The 13,119-nt window shown below is 32.0% G+C and overlaps 1 protein-coding gene across 1 annotated transcript; it reads right to left on the minus strand.

The window, feature by feature from the left end:
* Positions 1 to 258: 258 nt before the first annotated feature.
* LOC120150070 (phosphoinositide phosphatase SAC3-like) lies at positions 259 to 6,483 on the minus strand. Its single transcript, XM_039162776.1, has 16 exons — positions 5,947 to 6,483; positions 5,534 to 5,738; positions 5,281 to 5,446; positions 4,843 to 5,065; positions 4,654 to 4,730; positions 4,339 to 4,526; positions 4,135 to 4,232; positions 3,762 to 3,895; positions 3,504 to 3,632; positions 2,824 to 3,187; positions 2,250 to 2,371; positions 1,950 to 2,060; positions 1,684 to 1,851; positions 1,291 to 1,467; positions 937 to 1,039; positions 259 to 699 (listed from the first exon to the last, which is right to left on the minus strand). The coding sequence occupies exons 1-16, from the start codon at positions 6,055 to 6,057 to the stop codon at positions 580 to 582; spliced, it is 2,496 nt and encodes an 831-aa protein (XP_039018707.1). The 5' UTR covers positions 6,058 to 6,483; the 3' UTR covers positions 259 to 579.
* Between the last annotated feature and the right edge of the window lie 6,636 nt (positions 6,484 to 13,119).

Genomic DNA, 13,119 nt, shown 5'->3' on the forward strand with positions numbered 1-13,119 from the left:
TGATTGTGGAGAAGGATTCCAATCATCAAAAAGGAAAGGGTGAAACTTTAGGAAAGTTCTATAAATAAAAAGCACGTTTGGTACTATCGATAGACACTTAATTGACCAGATTAATTAAAAAAATACGTTAAGTATTTAGATTATTATTTTAACCTGATTAGAGCCTAAAATAATTCGAATTCAACAAGACCAGAACCTGAAATTTTTTAAAACAAGAACTAATCCGACTCGAACTGAACTAAAACAGAACTAGCCAACTCACCCAATCGAAAGATTAAATTGTTATTTCAAATATGAATGAATTAGAAATCTAAAATCAAATGAGCTCCAAAAAGAATTTGATTCAATCGTTTGACTATTTACTTGCCCGAATATCAGTTCCTGGTTAAGGCGTTAAGGCCAAAACGACTGCTTCAGGAATCAGGACAATCTTACCATAAAACTGTCAGTACAACTGCTTCGGCTTCTCGATTTTTACTATACATAACTAAATCTGTTTCCATGGAAGGCGTGTATCGGTGCGGCAGCTCGAATCCGCAGAGCCGTCGAAGATCAAGTTGAGGAAAACGAATCAAAACCTTAATAACCAAGCATCGCTCCCGAGTGTACCCACCGCACAAAACTATCTGAGAATTCCTCAAGAGCGTTGGATTGTGAATTAGCGGAAGATAGGAGCTCAGTTCCTGCCTGCTGCCGTCCCTGCACGATATATATACAACGGTTAGCCGTTATGTTTCCATCGGACAAACTCATAGCTCGAAATTACAAGGTTTTCAAAGACTTTTACGTCTCAAGTAAACAATTCTCCAATAAAAATATTATGTCTCGACGTGTTTTTCTTTTCAACTACGGACTGCTTTCTAGTTTGAGTGCATCAATGTTATAAATGGTATATGCAGAAAACAAGAACATTCTACCAGGAGTATGAGTACTGACCTTTCTACTCGATCCGTATTCGCTGCTGGATGGGGTTGCTTCCCCCAATACTCCATTAACAACATTCTCTGATGAAAAGCCGACATGGGAAGAGCTAGTCGACCTGCATGTACTCAAGAGAACGACTTACTGTATTTTCCTCGGATAATTTATACACACCGTTTATCGCATGATTTAGTTTTATAGTAGTTAAAAGATATCCGGAAGTCGCCTTAACGAAACATAAAATGCATGATTTTGTTTGCTATACGGTACCAAACTAAAATAAAATGCATACCCCCCCTCCCCCCAAACACAAACAAAAAAAAATGGAAATTAAAATTATATTAACTTATATTATATATCATGAGGTACCTATCGGCCGGTTCATCATCGCAAGAACTTCCAGATGATGAAAGATAGTCCAGGTCAACAAAGTTAGAGCTATTGAATCCATCCCCGCGTTCAGAGAAGAAAATGCGACCAGTTTCGAGACAATAGTCTCTTTGCATGTCCCCAAACAGTTGCCTTGGAGGCATTAAGTGAGTATACCTACACAAAAAAATAGAGGACTATGAAACATATGGTTCGGACAGCTTATTCACACAGAAATGTTTAAACAAAAATGAAATACGAAGTCGTTGACACTAAAAAGTTGTTTGGCCAAACATTAAGAATATAGACATTAAATGATCCATGAAAACAAAGATGCAAATTCCATCTCATTAGCTAACAGTTGACACAAGAAATAGAGGAAATGCAAGGAACCTTGCATACGATATATCACTTTCACAAGTTGATATCTCAGGCGAGGACTCTGAAAGGCCAGGCAAAGTCGAATTCAAAGATTTCTCTTGCTTGCCATTTTTGGCCGACTCAGGTGACTCACTTGGCCAAAGAATGTTTCCATCGGAAAGAGATCTTTTAAAAATTGACCTGAAAGTCGAACATTGGAAAGTGAAGAGGTGAGCAGCGGTGAGAATCTCTTCCGAATTGACGAGACAAATGTGTAAGCAAAAGTGTAGAAACGCTACCTTCCATCGTCATCCACAATTGTTTCCCCGTTTCTTCCCCTGTAACACTGATAGGAACTCAACTCCCAAACTGCAGGTTTACCAGGCTGGGGCTGGAAATACCCGAGAAATCTGCACAAAGAAATATTTAAAAGAATGAGCAAATAATTAATAAATGAATTCAAGAAACTTACAAAAGAAATGTAAAACAAACTCCAAAGGAAAAAAGGCCACCATTTTATTCTAACACAGCATATGTATTAACCCCAAAGGACCAAAATTTCACCCAAAAAGTGTTACAGATAAAAGACTGAAACTTACACATTAATTGCATTTTGTTTCTCCGCATCTATGTACGCATTGCTATAATATCGTTGAAGAGTTCTAAAAAATTCTTGAGACTGGGTCGCTGCTCTCCATTGACCCCTTCTTTGAGAAAATATCTGTATACGTATAAAAGATATAAAAGAACAGAGAGTTAACAGGCTGAAGACTGCATTTAGGACAGAAATTTGACAGGCAACAGCCAACAGAAGTACAGTACAAGAATGCATGTTTTAAGTAACAATTCAGTCACTGTGTTTCCCTTGTAATCCATAACCATCACTTCTCGAAGTATAGATATCACAATCACAAAAAAATACTCAAAAAGGTTGTTCAATTTTTTTTTGCCATGTTATAAGATACTGACTACCACAATTTCTCAACTTAAATCGAAAAGAGAAAAAGTATGAAGCATCGAATTCACTCAAGACAAATTAATATACCAAAACATTGGGAGCATTAACCTCTTTGAGAAGGAACAACCTAGTTCTATCAAAATTTAGAGAAGCCCATCTATTCCAACTTTGTAAATTGCATATGGTTACAAGTACGATCACAAAAGCTTGATTACCTTGTTGTGAGCTGCAGAGCCACCATATTGATGCGCAAGTGTGTCACCCATTCTTTCATAGAAACTCATTAATTCATCAGCCAAAGGATCATTGAGGTCTATTTTTGGGGAACCCTTAACCCCTAAAGCATGAAGCTGGCTTCCCAGAGCAGCCAATCCATATGCATACTGTGCAACATTTGTACGGTCCAAACAGTCTATGCAATTGGTCCTAAGCAGACCTCTTTGGAATGTGGGAGGCTTCACAGAATGATTTCCATTAGCAACATTATGATCTCCAGAATACCTCCTCTTTGATCCATAAACATCCTCTGCAATATCATTGCAATATTTCTGGGGTGACATGTCACCATCCTCAATATTCCTGAAATATATTTTCAGAACCAAAATGCCATTTTCAACTCATAGCAAATAGCAAAACACTAACGATCATTGATCAATATCTTATAACATGGCAATGACATTATTAAATTCCCAGTATCCCACAATAATTACATTACTATAAAGTAAAAGTGCCCAAAAAACAATAAAGTCTAAGTATTTATCTAATGCAAGAATCTAACACACTGCAAATTTGAAAACCTAATAGAAAATTCAAGAAAAGATAACTACAACCATCTAATCAACCATTCTATAAGTGAAACTGAAACTGAAACTGAATGAAAGATGATATAACTTACTCAGAGAAAGGCCATGCCGTACACTCCTCAGGTTTCAAGGCTGATGTCATCCGACAATAAAAGAAACCTGTTAACATTAATGCATATCTAGCCACTTTGCCCAGAATTTGCAAAACATTTGGTGATTTGCTGGGAGGAAAAAATGGAGTTTTTCAAGCTGGTTAGGAATCAAACTCTAAAATGAATAAAACAAAGAACAAAGAGGAGGCGATAGAATGGGGGAGAAAGCAAAACATATAACAAGCTTAGAACATATACCTCCGAGAATGTTTGTGTAGATCCCAGTGAAGGAATCTCAAACGGTTCTCTACTGACAAATCTTTATTAATAAAATCAATCGCATTTGCAAACTCTTGACGGAGAATTGACTCTCGAGGCTTCTTCTCTTCTGTCTGCTCATCACACAAAAACAATTGTGTTCAGAATCTGATTAGCAAATCAGTCATGCAATGAAGCTACATCAACAAATTCCCCAGCTAAACTTCCTTTCCTTGATCCAATAGAAATGGTACTTAATAAAAAATTTCTACTACATGTAATATCTTAATGAGATATACCAGGTTCAGAAGTAATACAAAGATGGAATGATTCTAAATAGAATGATATGCATACAGCAGAACAACCTTCTTACCTTGATCAAATTCAAGATAATTATGGGGTTGCCATATCTCTCGACAAGATTTTCAAAATGAAGTCTGGTTGCTTCATAATTTTGGTCCTTCCTTGACACTAATTAAAAAAAGAAAAGAAAAGAAAGGATAAGACATTCTATTTTCTTAACATAAAAAGGGTCAAAGTAACACCTAAAGTACTCTCATAGATTACAAGCACATACGTATGATATCTGGTTTTAGATTCAACCGTGATGTTTCTTGAGACCAAAAGAGTGGGATTGACCCTCGGTTCTGGACAATGGAAGTTATTTGTGTGGGAAACCCGTCAGAGACATCCTCAAAAACAATCTGCTCTGTCTCAACATCATTAGCTACTCTGCCTTTCTCATTTACTCCTCGTTTCAGATACCTAAATGCAAAATCAGATGCAAATGATGATGAGTTTAAGCCATTAACCTAAGCTTAATTCCACCTCATAAGGAATTTCAAAAAAATAAATTAAGCCTTTTAGCACAAATGGGGGACAACTTTCTTACCTGGTACCTGCATAGTAACGGGACCGTCTTGCTATAAGCGTAAGTTTGAAATCCCGTCCAGATACAGAGAGTGAGGCCTACATTCACAGCCCAATGTCAACATATGAAGCTTAGAAAGAAACAATAAACATCCATCTATTCAGTACAGCAGAACTGAACAAGAAAATTAGCCAAGCATCCATCCTTAACCTGCTTAAAGAAGCCATACACTAATGCAACTGTCCATAGAGTATTCTGGAGGTGATTGCGGATTCCTCGGGTCAGGAACTCATTCCAAACAAACATGGTCTCATAAAGTACTTGGCCTTGTTCATTATTACACAAGTTCTTTTGAAGACTACGCATAACATGGTATGAATAGCTGAAGAAGAAGTCCTTTGTAAGATCCACCGTGCCTAGGAGTTTTTTGTACCTAAACGAAAATGAAACAATGAATATCAAATTACAAACCATTTATGTAAAATGCCCAGCAGGAAAAAGCACTTAGATTCAAAACAAATACAAAGGAGACTATTACATACTAAGAATTTTCTACTTTTCACACAACAGAATATAACATCTTTCTGCAAAACATTAATGACATTCTAGCAGTAGACAAATAAGTTAGCACGCATAATAGAAGAATACCTGTTTTCATTCCTAACGTCTGAAATGCCTGGGTTGACAGTTGAAATCGGGAGGGGAATCATCTCACTTTTCGAAACCGCATATACATTGTGACCGCAAATTGCACCAATCCGTCTTCGTTTTGTAATAAGCAGCATATAGTAAGGCCCCAAAAATTTAATAAACCCTAAAACATGAAAAAAAAAATAGGCACCGGATAAGAATTTACATAACAATAGTACCCTAAAGTCAGTACAAAATTCAACATCCATACCAACAATGCCATAACAAGCCGTAACAAACTTCAATCCACCAGTGGGTTTATTTCCTTCGTGTATTCGCCTCAACAACTCTGAGCATTCAAACTCCGTGTAATTGGTAGAATCCTCGCGAATATTCAACTCGAAAGGATCAAGCCTATCAATCTTTAATACTCTCCAATAAGTTTTACTCTTATTCCTTCCAATCATATAAAAGTTCTGGACACAAACAATACAATGCAAACAATCAAAATAAAACTATAGCAACTTAATTTAATAATTCAAATCTTAAATCAATGCTATTTTAACTAAACTACACATCTAAGTTAAATTACTAACAATAAAAATTGAACATATCATAAATGGACCAAAACTTAATACAATGAAAGACATACATAAAAGAAGAAGAAGAAGAAGAAGAAATTACCGATCGAGTTTCGTAGAGTCTGAATTTCTGCATACAGGTAGAAGTCTGAGATTGCGAGGAGATGACATTATTGTTAATAATATCATATTTTTCTGCTGCGGAAGATTCCATGATAAGCTTCTTTTTTCTCCAAAATTCCAATTTCTAGCTTCGGATCTCCTCCCCGAGCCTTGAGCTCAGGGAATTTAACAGAAGAACATGCACAAAAGCGAAAACCGTTCCTAATTTTGATTTTTAGTTTCTGTTGAGAGAAAAATTCCTTTTAACTTAATCCGTACAATACCTCATTCTTGCGCCAAAACATTGCTCGAGGAGTTTTGCCGCCCCAAACACAACAACAATGGAAACTCAAACAAAGCCTGGGTATAAACCTTTGACCTCTCCGGCTCCGACTACTTTCTCATTAATAATTCGAACAAAGAAAACACGAACGCCAGTAAATTCCTCCACAAATCGTCCAAATTCTATGGATCTTCTTATCCGATCACCGTGAGTAAAATCTTCGCAGATGAAAATGGAAGAAACTATATATATAAAAACAGATTTTCGCAGATTCCAGAAAATTAGAAAAGAAAAGTTAAGCGGCCAAGGCTAATATTAGCGATGAAATTACAATTGTTGTTTGTCTTTGGTGAAAATGTGAAATGGTTTGATTGATGATGTTTGGGTTGAAGATATGAAAATAAATATAAAAGTATTATAATTTTTTTTTTCTTCAGATCCAAAGTATTATAAAAATAAATGCCTCGTAATGAGATTTCAACTATTGAACTTATGTTATACGCTTATTTTTATTTTTAGTTTAAACACGGTTGAAGTATTTGAATTTTTTTAATTTTTTATTTAACTAAATTTCTAAATTAAAATATTAAATTAATCAAGTGTTTGAATCTAAAAGTTAAATCGATTATGTTTTTCGATTAACTTTTATCGTTAATTTTTAATATTTTTGTAAATATTATTATCACGTGACATACTACAATTATCTTTAATAAAATTTATATATATATATATATTTTTTTAAATTCACTTACCAACAACATCGATATATTTAAAGAAAACTTCTGATTTATTGTCGATAGATCGAAGGAATAAATTGTTGAGTTTCATAATAGATATAAAAAAATCAGTGATTTAATTGTTTTTTTAATTCAAGAACTTTTAACACCCTTAAGTATTTATTTTGAATTTTTAATTATTATATATGTTGGATAACTATAAGGAAATATATGCTTAGGATTTTTCATGGTTTTTAGTAATGTATACCTACCTTACGAATGTAATTGTTCGAATGTGAGTCCTTTAGAGAGAATAACATTTTAGTTTATCAATGAGATCACTCAATGAGTTTAGAAATCTGATAATTTTTTAATATTAGGGTAAAATATATAAATGATCTTCCGACTATAGGGTGCACTGACTATTAAAGTAACAAAATGAACTATCAACTATAAAATATTACTTTGTTGAGTCTTCCAATTATTAAAAATTACAAAATGGTCACGTGATTATTCATATGTTCCAAACTCGTCCTTTTATGTTAATAAATTGATGGTTGTTTGAGCTTGATGTTAACCTATTGTTTGGGATGCGATAAAATTATGTTTTAATGATGTCAATCGGCATCGTCGTTACTTTTTAAACATTGGTTCAATGACATAATGTTTCAAGCACTAACTCGACGATATAATGTAAATGAATACTTGATCCACAAAATATATTTCAAATAATTCTAAGATCAGGTTTATCATATCTCATTTAACAAGTTAACGTCTAACTCAGAAGGTCATCAATATTTTAATGAAAAATGACGAGTTTGAAACATATAAATAGTCAGAAGACCATTTGTAACTTTTAATAATCAAGATACTCAATAAAATCATATTTTATAATTAAGGAATCATTTTATAATTTTTAACAATTAATAGATTTAACAAAACAACATCCTATAATCGATTTATGTTTACTGTTAATTTTAATATTTCTTTCTGATATGAAAGCGGCCTAAGCCATCACATAAAAAAAATTGAGTATGGGGCGGACCATAGAAGTCTCTATAAATAATATTTAGCATATAAGTAGGGGCGAGTTAAAAATTGATAGATAATCAGTTGAAGTTAATGGGTCTTTTGTGATACTACCGACTACATTTGCTTCACGTGGGATGAGAATTTATATTAAGACACGTAACAAATGTAGTACAATCTCGTAATATCATATTAACAAAATAATTGAAAATTTATATTTAGTGGATAAAAAATTAAGGATTAAATTAAAAAAAGACAAATTTGGAGATTAAATATTGTATGTTAGCAAATAAATATCGAGAATTTATTTAATTTTGTCTCCATTGACCTTAATTAAGTGATTTGTTTCGAGCTGTGGTTTTGGTTATTTTGAATTTTGGTGCAATGATTATTAATTTTCACAATTTTACCAATTATAATCAATTATTCAAATTATTTTATATAATTAAATATTGAACTAAGTATTTGTACCAATAACTCCAATTCAGTTGTCAATTTAATATGGTGATGCAAATTGCACGCTGCCCGCGTTTCACTATCACTAGATAAGTTACTGCACGAGATTCAGAGGTTCATGTAGCCTTAGAGCACGAGATTGAAAGTGTGGCCTTAGCTTTGATGATTAAAGCTACAATATATATATATATATATATATATGATCCGATTTTACCATATAATTTTTTTTTTAATTTTATATAAATTTAAGATTATTGGATAAAGAAAAATAAACAATTGAAATTAATAGTATTTTTTTATTAAATTAAATGTGATTATAAAATAGTATTTGTTCTAAGTACTCTTAACCACTTGACAATAAACATTGAATCACTCTTCCAGTTGTTGGTGCTCGAATCTGTGACATCTATGAACAATAACGATTCTTTTAACCGTAGAAAATGAGAAAATATTCACTTAAAAAATTAAAAAATTAATCTTAACCGTTTATTTTCAATCATCCAATAAATTTGTTTATATATATATATATACTAGTCGTACCATATATGCAAATTACTAGTCAGAATTTAAATCAATCTTTAAATTTAGAATATTCTAATTGAATTTTTAAATTGAAGTATTTTTTCAATAAATTCTTTGATTTGATTAGTTATTAATTTTAACCTTAAATGTTAAATCAAATCTATAGTATTAAAAACATTATTAATTCACACATGTTTGACAAAATTTGATATATAACAAAATTTGATATATAAAGTCGGAGTTTATAAGTAATATAACGAAACAAATCTCACATTAACTAAATGCTGATTTCTTCACATATAAAATATTGTATTTAAACTTATATTTATCAAGTGAGTGACGACAAGACTCATATACACATGTTGTTCCTGTTATTCACCTGATTTATGTTTGTGTTCGTATTAACATACATAGTATGTATGTTTTTCAACATTGTTAGTGTAAATTTTTATCTGAAAATATTTTTTTCATATTTATTAACAGATTTGAGAAAACATCTACGATTTTTTAGATAATTTCACTCTTATGTTTCTCTTATAAAAGAGATTTTCCTATTTTCCACACCAATTAATATACAATATTCTCCATCTTGAGTGATTTGCTCCTCATTTTATTTCAATGAGATGTGTTTTTGTTGCTTCCTTTTTTTAGTTTTAGAGTTTATCTCTCTCTTCATTTTAAAAAAAAGTTTTTATTTAGTTTCATCATCTTCATATGAGTTTGTAAATTTGAAAGTATTGCGTTAATATTAAGGGTTAGTATTCACTTTTAATTATACCAATCATAACGAAATAATTTTTAAAATAATAGTTCTTCATAATATATTATTTAATTTATTCTATTATTATTTTTACTTGTTAATACTAACGTGTTCGTTTTGCAATAGTAATTATCTACCATAGTTGACATAAAAAACCTATTGGAACGATACTTTAATCCGAAAAAATAATTGAAACATTTTAAAGTCCGGCAATCTATTTAAAATTTGGAAATGGGCTTAACCCATTATTGCAATAAAATTGAATTGTCATGAAATCAGGAAACAAATCAAGTTGATTGTGACATTAGTTCTTTAAATGATGTTTCCCCATATATTAGTAGTGATTTCAATTAATTTTGCAATTAGTGGAATCCATGTAGTTTGTCAAAGTTATTCTCAAATGGCTCGAAAATGGAATAAACCTACTACAAAGCCTAGGTTGACATGAAATTCAAGGACTTACAGAGAATTAGTTTAATTTTTATTTTAGTCCTTTTATTAAAATTGTATAATGATAAAACTACTCTCTAATTTTTGTACAAATAACCACTTTACATCCTATTTTTATTTTGGAGTATTTTTCTTAGATAAATGTTGCTTTATTCATTCAAAATAACTTCACTATACATACCATTTACAAACAAGAAAAAGTAAAAACGCAGCACCTATAAAATCATAATCCAACGAAAAAGAAAAAACATATGCCAAGTTCCACTCTGCAGCAATCAAAGAGGAAGGAATAGCAACCTTAGTACACCCCCAACCTCAACCTTACAGTATGTTTTATCTTTAGAACAATACACTCAACCTGTCGAGGACCAGTCTCATGTAGTCTACCATTTCTCTCCTGTCAAATATAGTAAAGATAACAGCATCAAGCTAACTGAATGATGATCGCCTTCAAGGACTTACCCTACCATGAGCTTGAACCCAATGCACCATATCCATCCAGCAATGCACATACCAAGGTTTCAAATCACGGTCCGAAAATGTGATTTCGTCCGCGAAATAACGGTTTTGTTGCCCTCCGAGTTACTCACTACACCCACAATAGCGCCCAATAGCGCTCGCGACGGCCACAATCACGATAAACCCGAAATGACCGAAAACGCGACCGCGACCGCGATTTGAAACCCTGGCATAGACCAATCAACATGACATGCTCAAAAACAACAATTCAAACCTATCTAGAAAAACTACATTCAACAAAAACACGATCCCTATTTTCAACACTATAATCACAAAGAACACAAGTAGGGTCAATGTGATCACTCCCCAATGGAACATACGTACCTTCGTTGGCAATCGATCAAGAAGAACAAACCAAGATATGAACGAGTGTCGAGGGATAGATAGACCCCAGATGATTTTGAACCAAGGAAACTTATCTTGCTTGCACCAAAGAGTTTCCCAAACCTTCTTCACTTGGTAGTTCCCATCCAGGCCCCCACAAAAGCATAGTCATCCCTTGAATTCAGAATCTTCTTCCAAGTCCAACTATAGCTATTCTTCAACAGAGTTTGTCACAAAGCGCACCCCTCAAAATATACTTTTTAACCTAAGCCACCCAAAGAGAACCAGATTGTGCAAGGAAAAGCCACAAATATATTTCATTATATGAAATCGTTAGTTATTTGACAGTTAACATATGGTGTTAATGTGATATTTTCATATATATCTAATTAATGATATGACACATATCACATCATCACTTTAAGTGACATGGTACATGTCATGTCATAATTTTGGGTGACGTAATATATGTCACATCATCAACATGAATTGATCATTAGTCAACTAATAATTTTCATCCAATAAGATCTGTTTTGACCAAAAATTTAAACATTAAAGATAAAATGCTTAAAAAAATATGATGTAAAGTAATCATTTATACAAACGTTTCTTATTATTATGCCTATTAAAATTAAGGTTTAATCCTTTTATTTTAATTTAACATAATTTAGTTAGGTGGTTTTACAATGTTCATATTCGAACCAAATTAATCACTAAAAGAGTTACTGTAACAAATTAAATGGTCTTAAATATTCAATTAACATGTAAATTTATTATTTTTTGAATATAAGAACGATGCCATGTTAAACAAGGTCTTGACCTCTTGGTTAAATGATAATTTTTTATTTTTAGTTTGTCCCAAATACTAATAATTCAGTTTAGCCCTTTTTAGTTATTTAATTTAGTCTTTTTAAAATAATTTTTTAGCTTTGGCCTTCTAAAATTTTACTTCCTAGATCCTACACAAAGTTGGTAATGATTGACAAGTGATTCTGGCTATGTAATTAAATAACAATAAAATCAAACAATAAAAAAAGAAGAAAACCCAAAATTAGTATCAAACTATACTTATTATAACAATAAAAGAAGAAGAACCAAACTATCAAATTTCAACATAATAGATCAAAAAACAAATTCACTAGTTGAAAGAAACCCTTTATCTTATAGGACTAAAAAACTAATTGATTCCATTAGAATCTCAATGTTAGATGGTGACATGAGGGACTTACTTGAATTCAAAGCAACGTTGGGGGTGTCGTTATTGAATGTACTAAGTTTTTAGTGTACCATGTGCTCAATCATTGCCCTATTTGGCCTCATTGAAAATCCAAAATCAAACAAAAGGGCTAAACGTCAAGAGTTTGGGTGTCGGCAACATAGTTTTAAGTTAAAATAGGGATTATCATGAATATAGTCCCTAAATGTATGGAATTAGGAATTCATTATCAACGAATATGACTACATTTTTAATAATAATGCAATTATTGTTTAGTTATGCCATTAAGGTTTGCACGTCGGACTGTTACTACATAAATCTCGACGACTATGAAAATGATTTGTTCTTGCTTCAATCCTCCGGAGACTCGTTTTGGAAATAAAAAATAAATTACATCACAAATTATTCTATCATTAATCAGTTTATGATTGAGTTACACATATTTTTTTAAAGAAAATCACAATTGAATCATTCAATTAATTAATTGTAATATTATTATCCATTACAATATAACTTCAAACAACAACATCGGCAAGGATATATATATATATACGTGTCAATAATTAAAAAAGATTATTAACAAACACTAAATTATAATTATCCTAAATTATTTATTAAAAAACATATTTGTATCGCCCACAAACCATATATAGTACATTATCTTATAAAGTTAGTCCACTAACTTTCAAATGTTCTATTAAACTCCTCAAAATAATAAAATCGACGAAAAGAAACAGTTGTTACAGCATTCCATTGGAGAAAAAATTTGTTGAGCTAGCTCGTTAAATCAAATCAAGTAAAGTTACTCTTCTTCATCTCTGTTTTGCATAATACAAAATATTGGGGAAATTAGGTTGTGAGGGTTCTCGTTAATGGCCAGAGCTATATATGAGAACAAC

The sequence above is a fragment of the Hibiscus syriacus genome, unplaced genomic scaffold, assembly GCF_006381635.1.
Source record: "Hibiscus syriacus cultivar Baekdansim isolate YM2019G1 unplaced genomic scaffold, ASM638163v2 tig00111013_pilon, whole genome shotgun sequence".
Taxonomy (NCBI): Eukaryota; Viridiplantae; Streptophyta; class Magnoliopsida; order Malvales; family Malvaceae; genus Hibiscus; species Hibiscus syriacus.